The 16,540-nt window shown below is 38.3% G+C and overlaps 1 protein-coding gene across 1 annotated transcript in view; it reads left to right on the plus strand.

The window, feature by feature from the left end:
- The window catches only part of HMCN1 (hemicentin 1), a 225,361-nt gene that overhangs the window by 91,420 nt on the left and 117,401 nt on the right, over nucleotides 1-16,540 (plus strand). Inside the window, exons 37-42 of the mRNA XM_018552966.1 lie at nucleotides 251-352; nucleotides 6,624-6,800; nucleotides 7,521-7,672; nucleotides 8,553-8,676; nucleotides 9,414-9,589; nucleotides 14,677-14,773. Coding sequence (XP_018408468.1) covers nucleotides 251-352; nucleotides 6,624-6,800; nucleotides 7,521-7,672; nucleotides 8,553-8,676; nucleotides 9,414-9,589; nucleotides 14,677-14,773 — 828 coding nt within the window. The remainder of the gene's footprint in view (nucleotides 1-250; nucleotides 353-6,623; nucleotides 6,801-7,520; nucleotides 7,673-8,552; nucleotides 8,677-9,413; nucleotides 9,590-14,676; nucleotides 14,774-16,540) is intronic.

The following is a 16,540-nucleotide window of genomic DNA, read 5'->3' on the forward strand; positions in this document are numbered from 1 at the left end:
CTGCAGTGGATCTAGATACATTTAAACCTATGCAAACAGCCAGAACTATTGCTATACACATGTTTATGAATAACAATTATATAGATTTGTGTTTTATGATGTCAGTATTCATTCAGCTACAGTACATATGTGAATAGTGAGAGCCTTGACAGAAAACCACACAAATGTGTTTGGACCTGGAATTTGATCTTCATTAGAATGTTATATGCTATAGCTCTTCATCTAATTGCTTTCATATTTTCAATGACAGAACCACCCAAGATAGAGAATTCTGGTGAAGTCCATCATGAAACCATACTTGGCAATCAATCTATTAGCTTGGAATGTAAAGCAACAGGCAACCCTGATCCTGGTAATTATCATCTGATGGAATGTATAGTTTGTTATTTTTTATTAGAGGTTAGCATGATAAGAATTGTTGATTTATATAAAAAAACATATGCATAAATAATCATTAAGCACTGTGTATGTTTCATGATTATTTTATATTAGTTTTGTCACAGTGAGTACAAACAAAAATCAGTAAGTGATTGCTCCCATCAGAGCTGGAAGTTTTGTGTCCCTTTATGAATGTCGGTAGCTTCAGGACAGTTTTATAAATTCTGTACTTTTTAGTCTGTGCAAGGTAGGGATGCACCGATACCGTTTTTTCAGTATCGAGTACAAGTACTGGTCTTTTTTTCCCCGGTACTTACTGAAACCAAGTACCAGCGCCGTGTGCCCCGATTATCAAGAAGTTGGGTGGCGGATCATGACCCGTTGCCCAACTTCCTGATTGCCCGTGAAGATGATGTTCTAGAACACCGGCTTCACTTGCTTCACTTCTATATGTATAATATGTATTGCTACTCTCTCACCCCTGTCTGCCAATCACAGACATATGATTTTGGTTGATAGATCTGATTGCCAACAGATCTTTCTTACAAAAGATCTTTCTATACACATGCATGATTTTTCTGCAGATAGTTCTGAGCTTGTATAAAAATAAAATGATCCAAAATACATTTTCTCTGATGATTGTTATCCTTTCGCCAATATAAAACCAGTGCCAGTGGACCTGTGCTCAGTTTACAAGTACATGTTTGCAATATAGTATAATATAACTCACACATATATTCTTATTGTTCTCAAACGCTTTACTGCAGAATTCAGAACAGGGAGCTAACATCAAGGCATACCTGGCATAGAGCAGATATTTACAGGTACTGTGCCATGGAATACAGATCTTCTGCTTAACCTACTCCACTAATGCACAAGACCTCCAGAGTGAGATAATTTCCCCTTCCCATTTCTCCTTGCAAGAGACACATGGTTCCACTCTGTTGAGTTCTTGCTGTCGTCTACGATGACCCAGTTACCTCCAGCTATTTAAACCTCTCCTGGTCTCAGCAGTCAGTTTGTGTATATCCAAGGTTTTACCTATCCTACTCAGTTGTTTCCCTTGTGGTCCAACATGCTGGATCAAAAACTTAAGAGGGACAGTCCCGCTGAACCAGGTCTCTCCGCCTCTTAATATACTGAGGCCTTTTTCATACAGGGGCAGGGTGGCTCTCTCCCCTAAAAAGCAATCTATGGTGGATCGCTTTTTACGGGCAGCTGAGCGGCGGTTTGCAGGCATTCAGGATTACAAGATTAATGGGTTAAATCGCAATGTTAGTCTCAGAGCAGATAAGCATACCTCAACACCTTCTCGGGCAGAATCATTATCTGTTCTGCCCAGGGGCGTATTTACCGCGAGGCAAAGTAGGCGTTTGCCTAGGGCGGCACCTTCCTGGGGGGCGGCCGTAGTCAGCCTGCAACCTTATTGCCTTCTGAGCTTTCATTTGCGGATTTGATAAAGAGTCTCAAAAATCCTTGCAGGATGAAGTTGTTAAGGCTTACAAAGACAGCTCTTATTGACGTGGAGCATGCCAACTTAAAGATGGAGGTGCGGCCTGTAGCTTCTACTTGTGCTGCTACCAGTTTAGGATCCCTGATAGGGTCTAGTACTACTAAAACATTTCCCTTGCACATGCTAATTCCAGAATTTTAAAATGCTAATTAAAAAACCTCCAGGAGGCCTTTATTTAATTTTTTTAGCATGTTAGATTTTTATTGAAAAAACGAAAGACAAAGCAGTACATAAGTAGTCCAAAGTGGCATGAAACAGGGATCATGTAGCAGTACACAGACTGCGATCCATACATATTCAATGGATATATTCAAGCGATATTAAAGAAGAACCCATATCACAATATAATATAATATAATGCATGTAAGCGAATCTATATTGCCAGGAGGCCTTTATTAAAAAGTGGGCTGTTCCTGTGACACAGCTGGACGCAATGATCCTAGGGGAAAAATTAGATTGTCCTCAAGCCATTCTCATTACTAGAACATTGATCACAGTTATATACAATAAACCTCACAGACTCACACTGTGTAACACACCATCATGTCAACTGAGGGATCATCACATGCCATGAGGCAGAAAAAAACTTTGGAATCCGTGCCCATTTCAGGGGTAAAAAAACCCCCCAAAACACAAGTTAAAAGGTACATGCACCTCAAAAAAATTAATGGAGTCTGGGCTGTTCCAGATTGACTGGATCATCTGTCCCAAGGGCCAATTTACCATCCTGCTTCACAGTCACTGGCTTTAACACCATGGAGATGCTGATGCCCAGGTCTGAGGAACTCTGAGGAACATTTCCTGACCTTTTTACAATCAGGTTTGTGTCAACAAGTGGCTTCAAGTACTATTAAAGGTCAGATCCTAGCATTTTTGCCATCTTGTTCCAAAGGTTGATCTCATTCTTTGTCTAAGACTAGAGTTGCACAGATACCAAGTACAGTACTCGGTACAAGTACATGTAGCGATACTTTTAAGCTCCAAGACTAGACTAGAGAAAAATTCAAAAGTTAGGAGGCAGCTGTCATTTGTAAGGAGCACACGGAGCTCCTGGGATTTGTACATCTCTGTTTTAATGTACGATTTTGTTTTTATAAAGCACCCTGTGTGCTCACTGGTTTCCTGTGGGATTTAATTTTGGTTCTCTTGACACTTCAAAAGCCACCCTTTGAACCTATCAGGGATATCCCCCTTTCCACAGTCACACACAATGTTGTTTTTCTAGTTGACATCATCATTTTTCTCTAGTTGGGATGTCTCTGAACTACTGGCCTGAACCCAAGGTGGTGATAAGCCCTAAAACCTCCTTCCTTCCCAAGGTGATCTCGGCTTTTTAGCTGAACTAGGACATTGTGTTTCTGTCCCACTGTCTGGCCCCAGTACATTAGAAGATTTCCCTTATGTTGGCTTGATGTAGTTCAAGCTCTATGGCAGGTATTTATCAAAACTGGAGCAGCAGAATCTGGAGCAGTTGCCTATGGTAACCAATCAGCTTCTCTCTTCAGTTTGTTCAGTTAAGGTTTGAAAATGATTGGTTGCCATGCACAGCTGCTACAGATTTTGTCTGCTCCAGTTTTTATAAATTCCTTTCTATGTGTCTACCTTGAATCCACTGCCTCCGTTAGAAAGACTGACTTCCTCTTTGTCATCTTGGAGGGTCCCATTAAAAGGGAATCAGCTTCTTGTACTACCATTTTTCAGTCGCTTACACAAATCATCATTTAAATTTACGTTGTTAAGGATGCGATTCCTCCCTTTGCTGTCAAGGCATACGCTATGATCCTTATCAAAGCACGCTCCACTGTGAGTGCTTCTTGGACTTTTTGGCACCTTGCAAATGTTTTCCAGATTTGCAAGGCTGACACTTGGTCTTCTGTTCTCAAGTTCTCAGTGTTGTACTAAGTGGATGTTCAAGCCTCTTCTGATGCCAGCTTTGGGTGTAAAGCCCTTCAGGAGGCTCTTTGAGCTGCAGGCAATCCCCAGTTTTTTCTTTATTTGGGTGTTTTAGCATTTTACTCTGTGTTGCCCACCCCTCAGTTATACTGCTTTTGGACATCACTCTGAATCCTGTGTCCCTAAGTGAATGAAAAAGAAAACAAGATCACCATAAAATCCATTTCCTTATGTTTCATTGAGGGTCAGGGTCCCACCCCTCTGTGTTTATGAAAAAGATTTTGAGTGTGCAGCGCTATTAAAGTGAATAAAGTGTAATCCCCTCTTCGGGTATATCAAAAATTTATATAAATAAGTTATGAACAAAGTTAATCGATCCTAAAGGGTAGGGAATTCTGTAGAGTGAATATGCAGATTTGATATATATAGTGACAAAATAATCTATTGTGTTCCAATGGCGGTGAAAAAATATTTGTGAAATGCCACAACATAAACAATTGTTATATTCTTATATCCTCCTGGTGAAAAGAAAGACTGTGCATCAAATAATATCTAAACTTTTGTGTACGGTTATGTTGCCCGTGGACAATACAACTTAAAACAATCCCAACTGGTGATTCATTCTTTATAAAAAAACAAAAAATGTGATCGGTGATAAATTAAAAAAGTGAATCCAGTGAAATCTTCAACACTTGTTTCAAGATGGTAGATTACTAGATGGCTTATCCCCACACCAGCGTGTATCAATGTCTCCAAACTGTCCCCTTAGGGGTGCGCACTCACCCCACAGCTGAGATAATAATGCGGAGATAATACATCAGAGGGTCCACATCCGAGACGTCTCTTTCAGCAGTGTTCCGTCCGTTGTGTTTTTATATAATTAAAAAAGGAAATCTCCTCATGGTGCGGTAAGCATAATCATTTATTTATAAAAATATAGACAACTCACAGTTTAAAAGCAAATAACCGTCCGGTTTAGTGTAGCGACTAAATCCTCTGCTACTTCCTGGTATGGTAGTGATACCACAAATATTTTTTCACTGCCATTGGAACACAATAGATTATTTTGTCACTATATATATCAAATCTGCATATTCACTCTACAGAATTCCCTACCCTTTAGGATCGATTAACTTTGTTCATAACTTATTTATATAAATTTTTGATATACCCGAAGAGGGGATTACACTTTATTCACTTTAATAGCGCTGCACACTCAAAATCTTTTTCATCTTCACAAAACATAGTGCAGCAGCTCTCACATCGCACCCCGTCCAGAAGCGCAGATTTTACATTGTTTCATACCTCTGTGTTTATGGTCTTGCTCTCAGCACTGCTTTGTTACAAACATGCATGCTGGGACTGGGAGGGTTTTTTTCTTCCAGTGTCCAAATCCTCCTGTAGGCAGCAGTATAACCAAAATGTCTATAAATCCTGTGTGCCTCAATTAACTTTAATAAAAGGATTTTACGGATCGAACAAAAACTGTGCTTTTTTATTAATCAATAAACCTCCTAGAAATTGCATTAAACAGAAAAAAAACATAACTGAAATCAGTATTTGGTGTGACCACCCTCTATCTTAGGAACAGTTGGACAAATGTACATATACATGCAGTTTCTATAGGTACTTGAGTGATAGGTTGTTCTAGGCCTCTTGAAGAATTTGCCAAAGGTCCATTGCAGACTTTGACTACCTTCTTCGGTTTCTGCAAGTAATCCTGGACTGGCTCAAAGATGTTGAGATCAGGGCTCTCTAGGGGGCCCTGCCAACTGGTTCAGGACTGCTCCTCTTTTTCCTGCAGATAGTTGCTTATGATTTTGTCCGCATGTGTGAGGTCATTGTCATGCTTCAGATCAAAGCTGGAACCAATCAGGCACCTTCCTGAATGTGCTCTATAAAGGATAACAACCTGTCTGTAATTCTCCACAGTGAAGGGGAGAATTGTAGTAAGCAGTAAGGGATGGTGGGTGTTTGCCATACAATACAATGCACACAGTGTGGGCAAGAGCTGTGACTTCAGCTTGTGCAGACACTTCAGGAGAGGTACAATACAAGGGTTTAGAGAGTGCGTTGTGATCTGCACACTACTAAAGAAACAATACGTGGTTTGAACATAGACATTGATGATAAAAGAATGTCTCAGCTGACTGAACAATGTGTGTGGGAGACCTCTTGGTGTTGCAGTGCAAAACTCTGGAAGTGGTCTGATCTAATGATGAATATGTGCTTTCCTGCTGCATTCATTCCTGGTGGTAGAAACCTCCAACAGTAAAGAAAAAAGTTATATGCACTCTTTATAGTAACACACTGAGAGATGAAAGTACAACTAACTTCCCCAGTGAACAGCTAAATAGCAATGTAAATCATTATGTGTTGGGTGCAGTTGGTTAGGGCTGATCACTGATGATTTGGGCTCTGCTCTAGTGCTGACATGAAATGAAATGCATGAAATAATGGAAGAATATGATTAAAGCTGAATTGCGGGCAGATACAAGACCAATCATCCTGCACAAGGAAAAATAGTAGTAGTGACCACTCATAACATCAGGGAGCTCCCACAAAGCGGCAGAATTTCATGCTAAACCACACCAAGATTCAAGTAAGAATACAACTGCTTCTTTTATTTAGGCAATATTTGCTTATCCCAGAGCTTAGCTTCAAATGATGAAATTGCTTGTATATAAATTACGCAATAAATTGGTTATTATTCAAGAAGAAATATCTTTTACATCTTATATGATTTACATGATTCATTTTTATGGAAAGATTAATGTCAAAATTAATGCGTCAACAAATAGTATTCTCACTTATATTGTTCACATAATTTCTCTTGTAGTTGTGACTTGGTCAAAAGATAACCACCCCCTTACAGCGGTTGGCAATATTCTTCTATCAAATCAAGGACAAGTTCTTCAGATAACAAGTGCACAAATACACAATGCCGGTGTTTATAAATGTGTTGCAAGCAGCATCATAGGTACAGCTGAACTGACTTATGTCTTACAAGTTCATGGTAAGTAATTTTCCCATTCGGACTGATTTATTTAGCTTCCCTCTTTTCGGCAGGTCTAGTTATGTTTAAAGTCTTTTGTTATGTCAACTGATGTATTAAATAAAATGAAATCTATATTTACAAGGTACTCAAGCCTTGTCATCAAGGATATTAAAAGCTTGACTGAAAAGGCCACAGTCCCACATAAGTATTCAATTGGGATCTATTAACTGATGGTACAGATTTGATGGTGATTGCTATATTTAAACACAGATGTGGTCATCACCTGTATTATTATTTTTATGTCATACCTTGCTTTTTATTCAAGTTGACATTTATTTTAAGCTCCAATTTTACTTTTAAAGATAATTTATTTATATTTTTATATTTATAATTTAGACTGGAATCTTTCATTCACTTTATGTGAATAAAGTGAAAGCAAATCTGTCACCGAGCACAAAAGGCCCATGTGATTATGCTAAAAAAAATGAGTATTATAAAGAAAATTCTGAAATATCCACAGCTTTCTGAAGCCTTTTAGCATAGTAGTTTACCTTGCCTCTAATACCAGACTGCAGCAAATGGTGTGAGGCAATTCAACGTGGGCTAGGATATTGTAATCAGAAATTTTGCTCTTTACATATTTATTTATTTTGATATTTGTAAATGTGCAGGTTTGTGCAGCACATTGTTAATTATAATTTCACAGTTCATTGCCCTCTATTGTTTACTTTATTACAGTTCCACCTTCTATTTTTGGTAACAATGATCCTGTAACTGTGATAGTCAACAATGCCGTCAGATTAGAATGTGAAGCCACAGGGTTCCCAGCTCCCAGTTTAACATGGCTTAAAGATGGCATCCCAATCTCGAGCATCAGTGGTGGTATTCAGGTATTATCTAAAATAAATACACGTAACCATGTACTTACAAGGTCTTTACTATTCTCAAAAATAAACTAGCATAAGAAGCTTTATGGTTATTTCATAAATCTACATCCTAACAAAATTCTTCAAATTGTCTATACTGTGGCGTTTAAAATTGAGTAAATGATTATTTTTCTGGGAAAACCTTGTTTCACTTCTTGTAAATCTGTGATGGACAAATTCATTGGAATTTGCCAAATGTTTTCTTATTTAGTAACTTTAGTAACTGAGTTGGGATTTCACTGAGATGTAATAAGACTTTCATTCAGTAAATGCAAGTATTAACACTATAAATTCTGTTACTCTACATAAAGTAAGACATAATAAAGAGCAAGACAACATTACTAATGTCTACTAGCAAGTAATGATGCCCAGTAGTATTTACCTAATAACATTTTAATGACAGACAGCTATACTTAGCTGGTTATAAGTGTATATATACATCCCAATTCCACTTGCAGGATATCATTGCTATGCACACACATATGCACACACAATTTTACCCTTAAAAAACATGATTGAAGCACTAGTTGCATCAGACAGTGGTACTACTGTACATCTTAGCTTCAGTTGTTCTATGCATGGCATGCCATTCCATTCCACTTGTAAAACATGTCAATGGTTATACAGAAATACAAGTGCTCTATGGTCTTAGGTGAAGAGGAGCTCTTTGTGTTGGCCTTTAGAAGGTATGCATTGTTCATGTTTAGAAAAAACACAGTTCTAATGTACGAAACCTGAAAATGTTTCAAGTTCAACATTTATCTGTTTTTAATCATACAATATAGGATAAATCTAATTTGATATATCATTAATGTAGTCTGTTTGATCTGTGCTTGTGTCAAAGATTCTTTCAGGTGGAAGAGTTCTGACGCTAGCCAATACACGGGTTCGAGATGCAGGAAAATACACATGTGTGGCAGTTAATGCTGCAGGAGAAAATCAAAAAGATTTTGATTTATCTGTGTATGGTGAGATTTTTAAGCATTGATATTTAAAAGATGTTATATTCATTCAAATAACTCTAAAAAAAATAACGTTAAATTATGTTTTTGGTAATAATAATGTATGTAGTACCTCCACTTATTTATTTATTTATTTATTTATTTTTACATAACACATTATGCACATTACTAATTTCAGTTTGTAATCTACAGTATGTAGTCAGTTATAAAAAAAAAAAAAAACTATAGCATTTCTAACTTGTAAATAGTCTTCTAAGCATTGATAATTGTTTAACACTTGCATTAATTATATGGCACAACTATTTTTACATCTATGAACATTAAATACTGAACTCCAGAGATAAAACAAATGTGAAAGTATTCTGCTTCTTGAGCAAGCACAGAAGTTGAGACTAAAATCATATGTACATTTCAGCATTTTTATATGCAAGTGTATCTATAGCCAAAATTTTGTTTAGACCCACTTTTCATTTTTTTTTTCTATCTGTGCACCAGTGGGGTATTTGCACTCCCCATCACTTTCTATTCTAGTGATAATAGTTACCAGGACAATCAGATAGGATGGCTCTTTGCAGCAAGGACACAAACAGTAATAAAAGCTGACTCATATTCTGATAGTTTGCTACTCCATCCCAAACTAAAAAAAGGTTTGCATATATAGTAGATGCACTTAAATGAAATAATACATAGATGTACGTGTGTGTGTTGGAAAACAATGTAACGCATTTTTCTGTTGAACACAGTGCCACCAAACATAATGGGAGAGCAGCAAAATGTAACAATCTTAATGAGTCAAACCCTTTCACTGAAGTGTGAAAGCAATGCAATACCACCGCCTGTACTGATGTGGTTTAAAGACTGGAGACCACTGGTGAACAGAGCAGGGCTTAGGATTTCTGGGAGTGGACATGTTTTAGAGGTAAGGTAGTATTCAAGGAATTTAATATTTTTATCACATATTACATCAAATAACTCTGTTCTTCAACTTGAAATGTATGAGATTTCTACTTAGTGAAAAAGCTCAAGTACCAGCTATAGGGATTTTGCTTTCTAGGTCTCCACTTTAGTGAACCATACATTAATCTTATAAAACAATATTCCCTCTGGTACCAATGGCCTTAATGCAACTTTAACTGTTGATTTAACCATTTAAAGCCCCGTGTTAAACCCCCTTCCTGTCCAGACCATTTTTCAGTGCTCTGGTACTTTCACTGACATTTATTCAATCATGCAGCGCTGTACTGAAATACATTTTTATATGATTTTTGGGGGACATATAGAGCTTTCTTTTAGTGGTATTTAATCACCACTGGGTTGTTTTATTGTTTACTATATAGAGAAAAAAGTACCGAAAAGTTTGAAAAAAACAACTTTTTTCCCTATATTATTTTATAAAACATTTATCATTACCATTTTTTTGGGTAAAATATAAAAGATGGGGTCACATCAGGTAAATAGACACCAAATACGTCAAGAATTCAGTGTGTAAATTACAGGCAGAGATTACTTTTATAGTGAGCTGCTGATCTGGAAAACAATCATGATAGCATAGCTTCAGCAATGGAATGCCTGAACCAAAACTGCATAAATGTGAGGGCTAAAATTGTAACTTTCAAACACCATTGGACAAATGGAACTACAATTCCATCTTAAGTTGATCTAAAAGCTATCATGTCTTTTTTCAATCTGCCCTCTTTGAATTTCATTCTAAAATCCTCTGCATGGTGAGAGTTCACATAGCCCTTTTACCAAGGCTAAAACTCTTCAAGCTTTCTTTTTATATGTAAGTGAGTAGAAATTGAACAGATGAGTTGCATGTTTTGACTTTGCTAAAGCATTTGACATGGTTTGTCTCAGGTGCCATTTATGCAAATTAAAGGAGAATTATGGGGAGAGTGAAATACACTCAACCCCATAATTAAAGCTGATGTGTGACACTGAAGATGTCACACATTGGCTAAATTGATCTATTGAAAACTGAGCGATCACATACCGCCAGTTGCCGATCCCGCCACATACTGATCAGTTCCGATCTTCTCCCTGCAGAGAGCGGTGACTGACAGTCACCGCTCCCCGCAGGGCTTACCCCCTCCCCTCTCCCTTCCTCCAGCTCTAGAGAGGCAGAGCCAGCTATCAATCAGGTAGCGAGGTGGATCTTGACAATGTTGTCCGGAATCTGTCCCAGCTGCGGCGTGTCTCTGCCCAGCAATAGCTCGATATGTGCTGAGATTTGGGCCACTGGAGGACATTATTATATGTCCTCCTGTGACCCTAAAGAGAACTATGGCAAAAAACGTTTGGGCCATAGTTGTCTTTTTAGGTCTGATTTGGAAAATGTAATTAAACAAATATATGATTGCCTCATATAAATATAGCAACAAAGTATTTAAATTTAGTGGAAAATCACAAAACTTGCAAAGGCACTTGTGGTTGGAAGAAAGTCAACCTACTGCTCAGAGATGGGTTTTTTTTTTTTTACTGCAAGAGGTGTAAAAACATGAAATAGCCTAAAGAACCAGTTACTGTATAGCAAAAATAGTTGAATGCTAAAAAAAGGACCTTTTCAAAAGTACAAAACATAGCAGGGTTATCTACATGTACAAAAACACACAGTAGGGGGTTATCAAGTTGTCACTAATGGAGTTCAGAGAGTTAATTCTTTTATTTTAAGATTGAATGGACCATGCATTTTGAGAGTTTCTTGCCTGCTGATCAGCCAGGGTTTCTAATATGAAGTGTTTGCATGCTTTTGTTTACATAGAGGTTGAAATTCATGAACATAAGTATTTTTTTAATCTATGTAACTGTAGTTGGAGATATCATTATTCATCTCTAATATTTTGAAATGAGAAAAAAAAATAATACCCCTTTAATGGCTATATCTTATGCAGATCTACCTCGTATCACACTTATAAGGAGACTTTAGTTTCTAATGAATACAAACAAACTAGGTGCAATCTCATTACAGATGGGGATTCTGATTCTTCATGGTGGTGAAAATTCATTTTGTTAAAAATACCCACTCATGAGCAAGAAAAATAAAAACACCTTATTTTTGCATGCATATGATTGGATCATAGAAGTCAGCAGAGCTTTGTCTCATTCACAAGCTAAGGGAAAATTCCCTGCAAAGAGTCAGGCCTGGAGCAACAGACGGAGGAGTCTGGGTAGGGCCAGCATGATAGAATCTTGGAGAGGCTAACAGGGTTTAGAAGGCTTTATTTTATCATCCCAGGGGGGATTTGGGTGGTGTCACTTACCTGATTGGTCAGGGTGCTGAGAGGAGGAGGAAAGGTGGCCCCTCTGGGAAGGAAAATTTCCAGGCTTGGTGGGGTCAGCAGCGTGGAAACAGCTTCCTGCCCTCCCACCCTGTTTATCATATTTTTTTGGTTGCGTTTGTGCTCTTCTCTCATTTTTTCTACCTTCTTGTCTACTTTGTTCTTTTTCTATCAGTTTTCCTATGTTGTCTTGTCACTGCAGCCGGGCAGTGTATTAGGGCTCTTCAGGTGCAACATATTTTCGTGAGGTTTAAGTGACAGTCGGGAGCCATCTTTGGCATGGCATCCCTGTTCTAACGGGTCCATCATTAGTTACTTAGGGGTCTATTCACGAAGCAGCCGAAGGATCTAGCCGTAGCTTCAGCTGATCCTTCGGCTAGCTTCGGCCCCAAGACCCCTTCAGTTCAGCAGAACCGAAGGGCTGCTGTACGGGCTATTCACAAAAGCCCGTACAGCTCCCGAACTTAGCCGAGTGGCTCAGTAGAGCCGGACGCATATGCCGCGGCTTGGCTGAGCTGAAAGCCGAAGCTGGCCGAACGACAGCCTGCTTCTGACAGCTGAGCGGAGCCAGCCGCGATCTTGCTGGCTCCGACCTCTTGCAGAGAGATCAGTGTCCCTGGTTACCAGCTAACCAGGGACACTGATCTCCAGACAGCAAACTCTCCCGGCCGTCCAGGAGAAAAACCAGTTTTTCCTCTCTCTTCTTTATTCTGACACGGCTCCGTGTCAGAATAGAAAAAAATTAAATAATTTTGCCCTTAGGAATGTATTGCTAGATTACTATTGGCTATTTCAATTTGCAATAGCCAATAGTAAACTAGCATTGCACCCGCCCTCTGCTGCAGTTCTCCATCAGGTCCATCAGCAGAGGACGGGTGCAATGCTAGTTTACCATTGGCTATTGCAAATTGAAATAGCCAATAGGAATCTAGCAATGCATTCCTATGGGCAAATTTATTTTTTTTATATTCTGGCACGGCTCCGTGTCAGAATAAAGAAAAAAAAAAGAAAAAGCAGTGTTTCTCTCCTTGGCGGCCGGGAGCGGGAGTTTTTTTTTCTTCTTTTTTATCTGACGGCAGCAGAACCGCCGGCCAATAGAAAACTGTCATTGCTAGCTCTGCACAATCGTTTTCTATTTACTTTTTTTGTACTTTTTCAACTATTTTTCTGTTCTGCTCGGTCCCTCTGAGGGACCGAGCAGAACAGACCGTGCAGTAAGCGTGAGCGGCATTCGGCTATTCACTCACTGCTGTTCGGCATCTATAAGAATAGGCTGAACAGCAGCGAGTAGCCTGCCGAGAACTCCTTCTGCACTTCGGGTTGGCCAAACATGCTGAGCATGTTCGGCCGGCTCGAAGCAAGCCGATGTACGGCTGATTTCAGCCCATATACGGCTGAAATCAGCCGTACAAGCCTGAAATGAATAGCCGAACAGTGTTCGGCTCACTTCACTTGGGGTCGGTTGTTCACTCGGCTGCCCTCGGCAGCTTAGTGAATAGACCCCTTAGTCTCTGATGTTTGATTACAAGTCCCCGAGGCGGTGCTGTGCGGCTGGGGGCCGTGTTTAGCAGATACTGGGTATTTTTTGGTGATATCACATCAAGTTCCCGTGGTCAGTTAATTCATTACCAAAGAGTTACTATCGAATTTAGTGGTTGGGGGTTATTTGACCAATGGAGCCATATACAATGCCCTTGTCATGAAAATTCCTTTACAAAGTAAACAACATATTTGCCTTCAGTAAATTAACTCCATAGATTGTTTCTTAGTGTACAACTATAGACTAATATCTATTCTAAATATACATTTTCAATGTTTTCGTTACCTGACACATTCTGAGCAGCTGGAATTTTCTCTGTTAATCTAACAATGAATAACCGTTTATATGAAATGCGATGCTTATGATAAAACTGTTCACCATTGGGATTAAGTATCAATGATTAAAAGCAATGCCACTCATTACAATAGCTTAATGGTTTTACATTATAGCTTTGGATTTGTTGAACCATCATTAACAGGTATATAGATGTTTTAGTCATATCCAGCAGCCCAAATACATGATCTCATTTTTTTTATTTAGATATGGTAGGGTTAAAATCCCTATCCTTGCTGTTCATGCCCCGCTAGGAAAACATCCCTTAACAGGAAATAAGAAAAAATCTCAGCAAAGTGAACGGGATTCCCACCTTAGACAGTTGTCACCAGAACCTTGTTGGATTTCCCCTTACTATTTGTTTCTATGACAATGGTCATCAGCACAAACAGAGGGGTGAATCTCCCTTACATATGCTGTCCAAATCTAAAAAAGAAAGTTGTGCCATTACATACACTATAAGCGTTTATTGGTTGTCAGTGATGAAAATATGTGGATTTCCATATTTTAAGAACTTAAGCCACAAAACTGGGTCTATTACACTTGCCATGTCTTGCCCTTTGACATTGTTCTATTACACTGATCTATGTGCATAAATACATTTTATATTTATTTAAAGTGTACTAGGCAAATAAAGTAAAGGTATGTTAGATGTTATGTGATATGTTAATTCAATTTAGAACATATTTCAATAAATCTCAGCTAGTTTTCACATTCAGAAAAGTCATATAGTTCTAATTTGTTAACTTCTGAATGAGATGTCCAATGACAAGTAGTTCTTGCCTATATATTATTCATGTGTTTCTAAGCAGGTTTTATCTAACTGTTGTGAATGCATATTATTTTGTTTTACAGATTGAAAATGCTCAAGTGAAGGATGCTGGACGGTATTCTTGTGAGGCTGTTAACATTGCTGGAAGGACACAAAAGAATTTTAATGTGAACATTTTAGGTTCGTGTTTATAACATTTACTTTGTGAGTTTAAATATTTATATTTTTTATATACTTATGTTTAAAAATATGAAACAAACCACTATAATTGTATTCAGAATTTCTTGGAAAAAAAGCAAAAACACATATCTCTTGTATAGGGTTGTGTTGACATTTGCTTCAGTATCAATAGTCTTCCTTTTTTTGTAAACATTCTGAAGGAAAATTATATGCTGTCAATTAAAAACAACAAAAGTGATATCTGATTCATTACTATTTATCTATAACTACTAACCACCTAAGCTCTAGTTTTCCTAAAACTTTTATATGTGACAAAATAGATAGAAATCATATTATGCTATATTTTTTGTCAGATGGTCAATTATATGTATAATGCTTAAAAATGAAAATCAGGTACTGGTACTGTTTAAATCAAGAAAGATATAATGAAATAAATACATTCTAGGAGATATTTTGGGCAGAAAAAACATGTAAACCCTCTTCTGCCAAAACAGAATTTCATTTACACCGCCTGCGGTAATTTCATATACACTAAGATGCTGAAAATGTAGCTGGGTGCTGGAACACTGTAACTCCAATGCACAGGATTGCCTCATCAGTGGCTGACTAATCAGTGGCAGTTCCAGAAGGAGACCAGCACATAATGTCTTTACTTAAAGTAGAACTATGAGGTGAGTGCTTTTCACTCACCTCATAGTTCTAGCTGAGACAATGACACTGTCACAGGTCGGCTCAATAGATCGGGAGGTGAGCGAACAGATACCGGCATTCTCTCACCTCTCGATCCTGTCACAGCTCTCTGCCGTGACTGGGGAGGGGCGGGTACATCTGGCTCGGCCTCTAGACAGCTGACTCTGCCTCTAGATAGGCAGAGCCAGCTGTCACACGCTATTTTGTGTCCTCCCGTTACCCTAAGGAGAACTATGGGGAAAAGCCTTAACCCCATAGTTCTCATTTAATGTCTTTTAATTATAAAAAAAAAAATACAATATGTACATTATTAGCTTTTCCGTCTCTACAGCTGAGACTTATAATGAACTATGCTTATGTTGGGCAGAGAAGCAGAGTCAGATTAATGCTGCAGCTGCTAATACATACTTTCTTTTTTCTCCCCACTGGTCCACACCCAGGTGCTTAAAGTTTTTTATTTCCCTACCACCCAAGCACCCATTATGCCCAGACATTGCATGGTTGGAGGAATGCACTCTAGGGTGTGGGTGTAATTGGGTCGGGGGTAAATACAGTATATCATAATTTGCAAGTATTTCGGTTTATCTATGTGGCTAATAAAAGAAGCTTATGAATAGCATTCAGTGTGCTGGTGATCTTCAAGACCTTTCAGATGATTCATTCACACCTGTGACCTGCTATCCAGCTCTTCTGGACCATATTCACAGCACAGTAGTAATCCAACTATCTCCAAACTCAGACATCTCCATTTTCTGTAATGCATGAATATGTAATGTTTATTACAATTATTTATATAGTACTGTCAAGTTAGCAGCACGTTACATACTTTTCATTCACATTAGTCTCTGCCCTCACATGGGAAGATTAATCAAATTAACCTACCAGCTTGTTTTTTTAAAAAGTGACACTAAACTCAGGAGTTAGATCTTAACAATGCATTCAAGTACCCTAACTAATAATAAAAATGTAACTTATTTGTGTATCACTCGGCGGTAGATCCTTAAATCATCTCTGAATTGGTGATGCCACTGTCCTTCCTTCTGGAGGGTGGCTACTTTTATTCCCCATGGTTCCTGT

Source organism: Nanorana parkeri, unplaced genomic scaffold (genome assembly GCF_000935625.1).
Source record: "Nanorana parkeri isolate BGI_ZX_2015 unplaced genomic scaffold, ASM93562v1 scaffold103, whole genome shotgun sequence".
Classification (NCBI taxonomy): domain Eukaryota; kingdom Metazoa; phylum Chordata; class Amphibia; order Anura; family Dicroglossidae; genus Nanorana; species Nanorana parkeri.